At 34.4% G+C, this 10,000-nt stretch overlaps 1 protein-coding gene across 1 annotated transcript in view; it reads left to right on the top strand.

The window, feature by feature from the left end:
* Positions 1-4,326: 4,326 nt before the first annotated feature.
* The window catches only part of LOC125028617 (fibroin heavy chain-like), a 12,735-nt gene continuing 7,061 nt past the window's right edge, over positions 4,327-10,000 (top strand). The window contains exons 1-3 of the mRNA XM_047618088.1: positions 4,327-4,425; positions 6,372-6,491; positions 7,736-8,648. Coding sequence (XP_047474044.1) covers positions 4,327-4,425; positions 6,372-6,491; positions 7,736-8,648 — 1,132 coding nt within the window. The remainder of the gene's footprint in view (positions 4,426-6,371; positions 6,492-7,735; positions 8,649-10,000) is intronic.

Raw genomic sequence — 10,000 nt, 5'->3', positions numbered from 1 at the left:
TCACCATCATTATTACTGTCACCTTATTATTATTATTGTTATGGTTATTATTATTATCGTTATTATTACTATTATTATTATTATTATTTTCAGTATCATTATTATTATTGATGTTGCTGTAGATTCTATTGCTGCTATAATCATCGTTACTATTATCATTACTGTCTATATACGATTACATAGTCAGTAACAACTCTATAAACAATAACAGCAGTAAGGGTAAATAATAGTAACTATGAAAAAAGTATAATGAAAACATTAAAATTACTAATAAAACGAATATGAGGATGATTAGTTATAAATTCAATGGTACTAAAATATAACAAAAATCACATCGTAAAGATATTACTTCTTTTATTATTAATACTAATAACAAGCAAAGTACTGATCATAATCACAGTAATCATAAAAAGTCACTAGTAGTACAACGAGAGCAATAACAAGAACAACAAAAGGTACTGCTATAACCAATATTACTACTAATACTGATACTATGAGTAAAAATTGCTTCTAAAGCAAAAACAAGAACAGTCACTACTGTTATTACTACTTCTACTTGTAAAATAACACTAATGATAATAATAATAATAATAATAATAATAATAATAATAATAATAATAATACATAATAATAATTTAAAAAAAAAAAAATAATAATAATAATAATAATAAATATTTTAAATACCACAGTTACACCTACGACATAAATTGCACTACCTGCAATAACATCAACAACAGTAATGTTGATAATACAGCCACTGTTGTTATTGCAACCTATTACTGCTTACAACAGCATAAGAAATGAGAAAAGTCATGGCACGTTATTACGTACATATATAAACAGATGCAGAACAGATGCAGACATGCTTAAGGCCTCACACACACACACACACACACACACACACACACACACACACACACACACACACACACACACACACACATACTGCCTACCTGATTTTACTTTATTTATGATCATTAATTTTAGTCCATATATACCTGTATACAATATCCTGTAATCATTAAACCTAACAATTTGTTCTCACTTATCACATTATATTAAGCCTTTCATCTCTAACCTACGAGCCCGATACATTACCGTTCAGCCCATAAACCCACAGGTATAAAATGACTGAAAATAAATCCTCTACAGAAATAACACCCAAATAGAAAGTGATGTGAGTAAAAGCACCGCGAAGTAGTCTGGGCATTACTTGAAGCTTACTTTGAGATCCTTTTAAGGTTCGCTCGTAAAATCCACCGGTCGCAACTAGCGTCTCTCGGGCCTCCTGTGTTGTGGCATTTGAAGGCAAGCGAAGTGCAACTTTTATAACTGATTTATGCACTCGTGAAATTTTGCTTACCGTGCATGGGGTCTCTTTTTTTTTTACATACAAATGAACTGGGGTTGTATGATCCTTCGCTTTTGTGTATTTAAAAACGCATGTATTTTGCGATCCGTGAATATGCATGTTTATTATCAGTATTGTATACTTTCCAAGTTGTTGGTGTAATTTTTTTGATTGTGGAGTTATACTGTCGTAATTTGTTTGTGAGTAACTACAAAATAATAATAAAAGAGCAACAAATACACTCACATATAATCACGTGTATTAAACATTAAAAGGCGTATGGTAACAAAACTCGAATGCTGAGTGAAAAAGACCTCATACGACTTTTTAATTAACCCGATTTCGTCGAATATTACAGTTTACTATCATTGACGTCTACTGAAGATCGATCATTTTTGTCAATACATTGTGATGTATTTCATGAAATATTTCAGCACATTAAATCATGATCTGTTTTCCGCAACAATTTCTGAAAGAATAGCGTAATTGTAATAAGAGTAATAATAATGAAAATAATAATAGTAATAATAAAAATAATAAAATTATAATGATAGTAATAATAATAATAATAATAATAATGATAGTAATAATAATAATAATAATAATAATAATAATAATAATAATAATAATGGTAATAACAGCACGTGGGGTTTCAGGTTCCTCGAGGCCTCCAAGGGTGAAATTAAGAAAGTGTCTAATCAAGCAGCACCAAGAATCAAGGCCAATGAGCCACATAATCCCAGGGCTCATGCTTTTACTCGTAACTATGAAATTGTGATAACTATCTGCCGATTCTGCTAATAAGGATAATGGTAATAGATCGAGAAATTGTAAAGGCAATAAGTTAATGATATTTGTCGTCTTACGTGCCTCCTCTGAGAAACTAAGCCAAGATAAGGAGACATGAGCTGACATTGAGCTTCCACCATGCATTGGGTTACGATCGTCATTTCGAAACTGGCAATGGTCTAAGAACACGACCCTGAATACTGGGTTGGGCGTCTCACTCGACCATTATTATGTTTTCGAGAGATACGTCAGCACCATTTACAAATGTTAAGCAGAGCATACATTACATTTAGAGCCGCTGCAAGTGTCAGAGCTTACCTGAATGGGGCCCCCACGTCTCTCGTGCGGGATTCGTTAATGGTGGGTCTGACGGTTATGGATGTAGTGATACTGCTCTTGAAATAGGATTTGGTGGTCGCATATTCATCCCTGGAATTTATGGGTTAATACACGAATCAATCATGCAGATGTACATGGTCATGGCATCGCGTTGTTGATCGTGGAGTGAGGTAGGGTGAAATTTATGACAATAGGTATATATAGGAGTGCGGAATGAGCCACAATAATGTGTATCTTCCAAACATAAAGAAATAAAAACAAATAGATAAATAGTGAATGAATAACAAATTAAATTACCAAAGATAAATTAACCAAAAATATTCAAATAAACTAACTAAAATGCTCCTGAAAGCCCCTGAATGTGTAAACATAAAGCATGTAGAAAATATTTTTTTGTAAAACCTCAATTTCTCCTTATTCCTATTGTGTACAGCATATTCTTGTAGAAACAGGGGCAGATACGAAGTGTAATATATCAGATTTCACACGAATTAACTCTTAAAAGTATAGTAGACTGAACATTTTCTTAACTTTCTTCAAACAGTAAGGGGAGGTATTTAGTTGATAAAGTAGGTGGTGAGTGCCAAAGACTACATATAAATGTTGATGATAAAAATGTCAATAAAGATAAAAATGTAAATATAGAGATATAAAGATAAAGATGTTAATATAAAAAAATAAAAAGATAAAAATGTTAATGTTATAACACTTCATGTAATGCCACAATACGTATTGGCAGTGAGGGAAAAACTAAATTTACTATTGTATTTTACTGTCATCATAATATCGTCATACTAATAATAATGACGATAGTAAGAATAATAAACTTTATTTCTTATTGTTTTTTTGGCATATTGGTGATAAACTTCATAGTAAGTGAGATATAACTTCTGTAATATTGAACAGCAGGAACAGTTGTAACATAATAATTAGACGTAGTAAAAGCTGTAATAGTAATAAAGTATTCGCCACTACGCTATTACTACCCCATAGCGCGTGAATTTACAGCTTATACAGAGTGGTGGAGGACTGGTTCTAAGAGGTACTTCATTGTCTATATATCTTGTCAGGAGGTTTCTAGGAGAGTACTACTGCTCTTGCAAGGTTTTGGCCAAAATTGACACATAACACATACATATATATGGATATATATGCATACACACACACACACACACACACACACACACACACACACACACACACACACACACACACACACACACACACACACACACACAGAGGGGTGCAATGTATAACTGAAACTTAATATACAGTACAAACCATAAGGTTAGATAAATTATTATGAAACGAACCAGAAAAGGGGTTAAGTTCTCTGAGATCTCTTTATTGAACTGCTCGTAAATCTTATCATTAAGGTACATTAGCTTTTAAGGATAAATGGTATCTTGAACACGAAAAACAAAGAGCAGAAATTCAAAAAATAATTATTGATGAATCATAAAAGCAATAAAAGAAAGGGAAATGTGTTTAATTAAGGCCGATGCCTTCACAAATTTTACCTGGCAATAGTTTATACGCAGTTATTGCATGTATCCATAATTAATTCAGTTAATTATCACTGGAATCATTACCAAATATCAAAATGATACAATGCTAGATCTAGTGGACAGCTGTGAATACTGTTAATTACGGGAAATATTAATACTTTAAAATAGCATACATAGCATTCCCCCATAAAGTCAGATACATCGTATTGACAGCACAAAGATAAAAAAAAAAAAAAAAAAATTTAAGCTGCAGTATTTGAAAGAAAAGAAATCACAAAGGACATATCACACACAATCCCAGGCGTTAACAGTAAGCTAAAGCACAAATTAGTTATTCAAATGCACAAGTGTAAGTTCAAAGCACTGAATAGCAAAATACGAACGAGGCTTCCTGCATTTGCTGACGAGAGTGACGCCAATTTGTCCAACGTCAGCAGTGTCAGTCTCTGTAGCGGGGGTTCCAAAACTAATTGCTTTACGCGCAGACGGTTGAAATCTAATTGCTCGCTTCTCGCTATCTCTCTATCATCTCTCTACTGTTTATTTGCCTCTCTTCAGATCATATTGTTCCTTTCCCTCTTTCTCTCCATTATCTCTCCCTGTATCATTTATTCTTCTTCATCTCTCTATCATCTCTCTACTGTTTCTTTGTCTCTCTCCAAATCTAATTATTTCCTTCTCTGTCTCCCTTTCTTCTCTACTATTTTTTTGTTTCACTTCAAATCTTATTGTTCCCTTCTCTCTTTCTCTCTATAATTTTTCTGCTTCCGTTTCTTCTAATCTAATTTTTCCTCTCTCTCTGTCTCTATGTCATCTCTGTACAAGTCTAACGCTTTTCTTCCATCTCTCTGTCTCCTTGTCTCGCTATCTTTGTCTTTCATCGCGACGCTTTTTAGTGTTATGCATTATCATCACATCCTTCTTGAAGGTTTGTTACGCAATGACCATAACGCATATTTACTAATATACGAATTATCATTATGAATTAAAATGTACCTTGTTTATTATCATACTCCGATGTCATCTGTCCCAAAGCAACTCTGTATAGGACTGTCGTTTGTCTTTTTTATGCGTGTGGGGCAGGTGGGATGATAATGATAAGGATAAGGATGATATAGTAATAATAATAATAATGAAAACAATAATAGTGATAATAATGATATTAATAATGATATCGATAACAATAATATTAATTTTGATAATGATAATGATGGTGAAAATAATCATGTAAATAAAAACGACAACAAAAACAACAGTAAAAGTATTAATTCAAATAATAATAATAATAGTAATTATAACATTAGTGATGATACTAATCATAAACGACACTAATAAAAGTAATAATAACAATAATAATGTTAATAATATCAATAACAGTAAGAAATATGACAACAACGAAAATAGTAGTAGAAATATTAATAGCAACATGTAGTAATTAGTAATGATAATGAGTAAAGATCGGTATGATGATAAAGACTGAACAATAACAGTTACCACTATCATTATTAATAATATTAATATAATTAATATCGTCATTAATATAATTACCAACATTATTTTTATGAAACAAAAAGGTCACAAACAATATCATGAGATAATAATAACAAAGGTAATGGCAATAATTAAGGTAATGATAATTACTTTGATTACTGCACACACCCAAACGCACACACCCATATATATATATATATATATATATTGTAATGAAAACGTATACATATATATACATATATATATATATATTATATTGTAATGATAAAGTCTGCATATATACATTGTAATTACGATAACGGTAATTATAAAGATAATGATAAATTTAGTGATGATAATGATACATTCTGATAAAGATAATAGTGATACTGTGAAACGTTGTTGCTTAATATTATTATATTTTTCTTGCAAGAAGTATGGTGATTACCATTGCAATTATTCATATTGTTATCATTCCAATTATTTTCAGTATTGGTATGATGGTTATTATTATTCTAATAATGATAATAGTTAGGATAATAACAATTATCAGTTTGTTACCATGTCCTGTAATGTTTTTATTACCTTCATTGTTAATACACCTTTTATCGTTAACATTTATCATCGTCATCCTGTTCATCATCATCGTCAATACAATCTTCTTTATTATCATTTACCTTTAATGCTATCACAAACTACAATTACCATTTATTGATATCTAGCACATTTATTTGTTTTAATTATTAACCATTATCACAATTTTCGTAAAGTATTATGTACATGATGTTGGATGTTTACTAACATTTTGGTATACCTCTGCAATTGTTACAAATATATGTATCACAATGAATGTTACAAGATTTTCTTCTCTTTTTTGCGTCTTTATTTTTGACATTGAATGCACATATTCACAGACAAGTGCATTCTCAGAATTCAACATTGTGCGTGGCGTGAGTGAGAGCTGTCCTTGTGTGAAAGCGAAAGTTTTCTTTATTCAACAGCAGAAGGTTATACAAGAGGTTATACTGAAAGGGGTATGAGAGAGAGAGAGAGAAAGGAGGAAGAGAAAGATAGATAGATAGATAGAGAGGGAGGGGGCAAGAGAGGGAGAGAGAGAAAAAAAAAGAAAGAAAGAGAATAATCATAATAATAATAATGCCAATCTGCAACTAAAGATAATATAGTATAAGATAATATAAAGAGCAATACTAATAACAGTAATTGTAGTATGACTATAGTGATGATATTACAGCGAAAAAATATTCCCAAATACTCTGCCGTAAAAAAAATCCTTTAAAAATAATTATAAGCTTAAAATGAACGACATACCGAGAGAAAAATATTATAAATGAACAAACATTACAATTGTTTTTTTTTTCCTGAATTCAATACAAAAAAAAATCTATATCAAGGCTAAACCTTATTTAATGAAATGGGAAAAAAGGAAAGAGAGATAGAGAGAGAGGGAGATAGAGAGAAAGTAAAGGAAAGAGAGAGGGGGAGAATTAATTATATATATAATTAAGAATAATTTCACGTTATTCTTTTTTTTTTTTTTTTTTTTTTTCTTTTTAATCAGCCAACTCTCAAACCCAATCAAGATTTTATGGAAATCTAATTCAACTTACGTTCTGTTAAAAACTCCGAATCTCTATGTATACACAAAAAAAAAAAAAAAAAAAAAAATCTTCCTACGATGACAATAGAAAATGTGTTACATTGATTCGATAACCTCCGTTTTATGCAAAGTAACACTCTCCTTCAGTTCTTTCGCCAAATACCGTGAAACGCACATTCCTTGCCTGGTATATAGAGTGATCGACAGCCAACGGTCGGTACACTCACTCACTCACCATCTCTTCAGAACCATGAGGGCCATTGCAGTGAGTAGCGTCCACGTGAATTCAATTCTTGAAGGACCGGGAGAGAACATAACAAAATCGTGTTGCAAGAAGGAAAGAATTTAAGGAAATTTTCATGCAAAAGTGTTTCTGCAGATTTGTTGGCAATGTTCAGTGATATAAAGTTGTGCAGTGTGGAAAAAAGGAACTAATAGATTTCGAATGGATAAGGTATAGAGCAGTCAACGCTCTCAAGAAACCATCATTTCATCTATCCGACCAACCAACCCGTTTTGTATCAGTCCATCCATTCATTCATCCACCCACCCACCCACCCACCCACCCATCCATTCAAGCATTCATTCAAAAATATCGTCATAGTCACATGTTATTACAAATATCTTCGCATAAATAAACACCTACAAACTTTCCCACAGATCGTGCTGCTCTTGGTGGCCGCCGCTGCAGGCCAGCAGAAACGCGAGGCTGAACCTGCCGGCGGATACGGACACGGGATCGGCCATGGCTTTGGCTTAGGCTTCGGCATTGGCCACGGTCATGGCATTGGCCACGGTCACGGCATTGGCCACGGTCACGGCATTGGTCATGGATTTGGCATCGGCCACGGCCACGGAATTGGCTTTGGTCATGGGCACGGTCATCATGGGCATGGGCATGGGCATACAGTCGTTACTGAAGTAGTCCATGGTGGTTATGGCCATGGTCATGGAATCGGATTTGGACACGGCATTGGCCATGGCTTTGGTCATGGACATGGAATCGGCTTTGGGCATGGGCACGGCATCGGCTTTGGACATGGTCACGGCTTTGGTCACGGAATCGGACTTGGCCACGGTTTCGGACACGGCTACGGCCACGGCATCTACAAGCGCGAAGCCAAAGCCGAACCCGAAGCCAAGGCTGACCCGAAGGCAGAACCCGGCTTTTCCCATGGCTTTGGAGGCCACGGCTTCGGCGGTCATGGTTTTGGTGGCCATGGATTCGGTGGCCATGGATTCGGACATGGTGGCCATGGATTTGGACATGGTGGTTTTGGATTAGGTCATGGCTTCGGCCACGGCATCGGCCATGGCCACGGTCACACCGTCAGTCATGAAGTTGTCCATGTTGGACATGGCCACGGTCATGGTCATGGAATTGGACACGGCCACGGATTTGGCCATGGAATCGGGTTTGGTCATGGGTTCGGACATGGTCATGGGTATGGACACGGTCACGACGTGCACATAATCGAACACGGCCATGGATTCGGTCACGGGATCGGCCATGGTTTCGGTCACGGGATCGGCCATGGTTTCGGACATGGGATTGGCCATGGCTTCGGTCATGGTTTTGGCCACGGAGGATATGGCCACCATTAGCCAGAGGCCCAGTGTTCTTGGGTATCCTGATTGTACATACAAAGGATATTGTAATAAACTATTTAAGCATAAGTAGTTATTTCAAGTTCCCAAATAATCCATTTTATTTTCATGTCCATGGTTGTCAAGGTAAAAAGATATGTATATAAATTTCTGAATACATTAACGCACACGCACATACATTTAACTATTTATCACACACACATAGATATACATACTGACCATTCAGATCAGTTTATCAGCTTGTGATAATGCGTTTTATTTTATTCCTTACATGACACACGATGCATTAGACATATATATATATGATCAAATTTTAATTATTTATTCTAACAATTCCAAGCCATTTTGCACAATAAAGACAACAAGAACATTTTTTAACACAGCTATGAGGTTGGGGCATAATCTGTTGCATAGAAATCAAACTATGGTCAATATCAGCATATGGTGTAAAACTTGAAGCTAGACAGACCTGTTGTTCTTCAATAAAATGCTTTGAATTTTTCATACTCTGATTTGTCGTTGTGTTCCTATGATCACATGCATTTATATACAGTATGCAGTTGATTATGCAAAACATATAAGTTATTATGGCTTATCATATTACTTGACATATTTGAAATATCACCTATTTTGTATGTCTGAGAAGGATTTTAATAAGAGATCTCTTCTGGACGTGGATATCAGTTTGTATTTCTGTGAAGCTTTGTAATTAACCATTTCTTCAGTTATGTATACATAAAACAAATATTGGCATCCCTTGTCATAGTGCTTTCCATTATAGTTTGATTATGGAAACGGGTGTTCCATTATATGTTTTATTTTTAGTCATGTTTCTACATTTTATTTGCTAATCAATTCAATTTCACTGAATAATATTTTTTATAAGAGAAACTAACCTAGGCAAGTACTTTATCCGTATATCTAACCCCTTTTTTGTTCTCTCTCTCTCTCTCTCTCTCTCTCTCTCTCTCTCTCTCTCTCTCTCTCTCTCTATATATATATATATATATATATATATATATATATATATATTGAAAGCTACCATCAGTCGATGTCGGCTATGGAATTATTGTCTCTACCCACTCCCGTAAAGGCAGAGTTAATGTTTGGGGGAAAGAAAGCGAGGAGCAAGCTGTTGCCCATGCAGCATGCTCCAGCTCTCCACGCAGCTGATGGATCCAAAGAAACGGCATAGACCGATACAGTGTATGCGCATACACATCACATACGCGCAATGTGTTTGCAGATTTGCACGGTTATACCTAGATATGATAATGGTGCCCGACTGCTGCCTTGGAGTTCAATCAGTGTATGGTC

The sequence above is a fragment of the Penaeus chinensis genome, chromosome 9 (genome assembly GCF_019202785.1).
Source record: "Penaeus chinensis breed Huanghai No. 1 chromosome 9, ASM1920278v2, whole genome shotgun sequence".
Lineage (NCBI taxonomy): Eukaryota > Metazoa > Arthropoda > Malacostraca > Decapoda > Penaeidae > Penaeus > Penaeus chinensis.
Note: the sequence above shows the minus strand (reverse complement) of the source record. Positions and strands in the feature narration are given on the sequence as shown.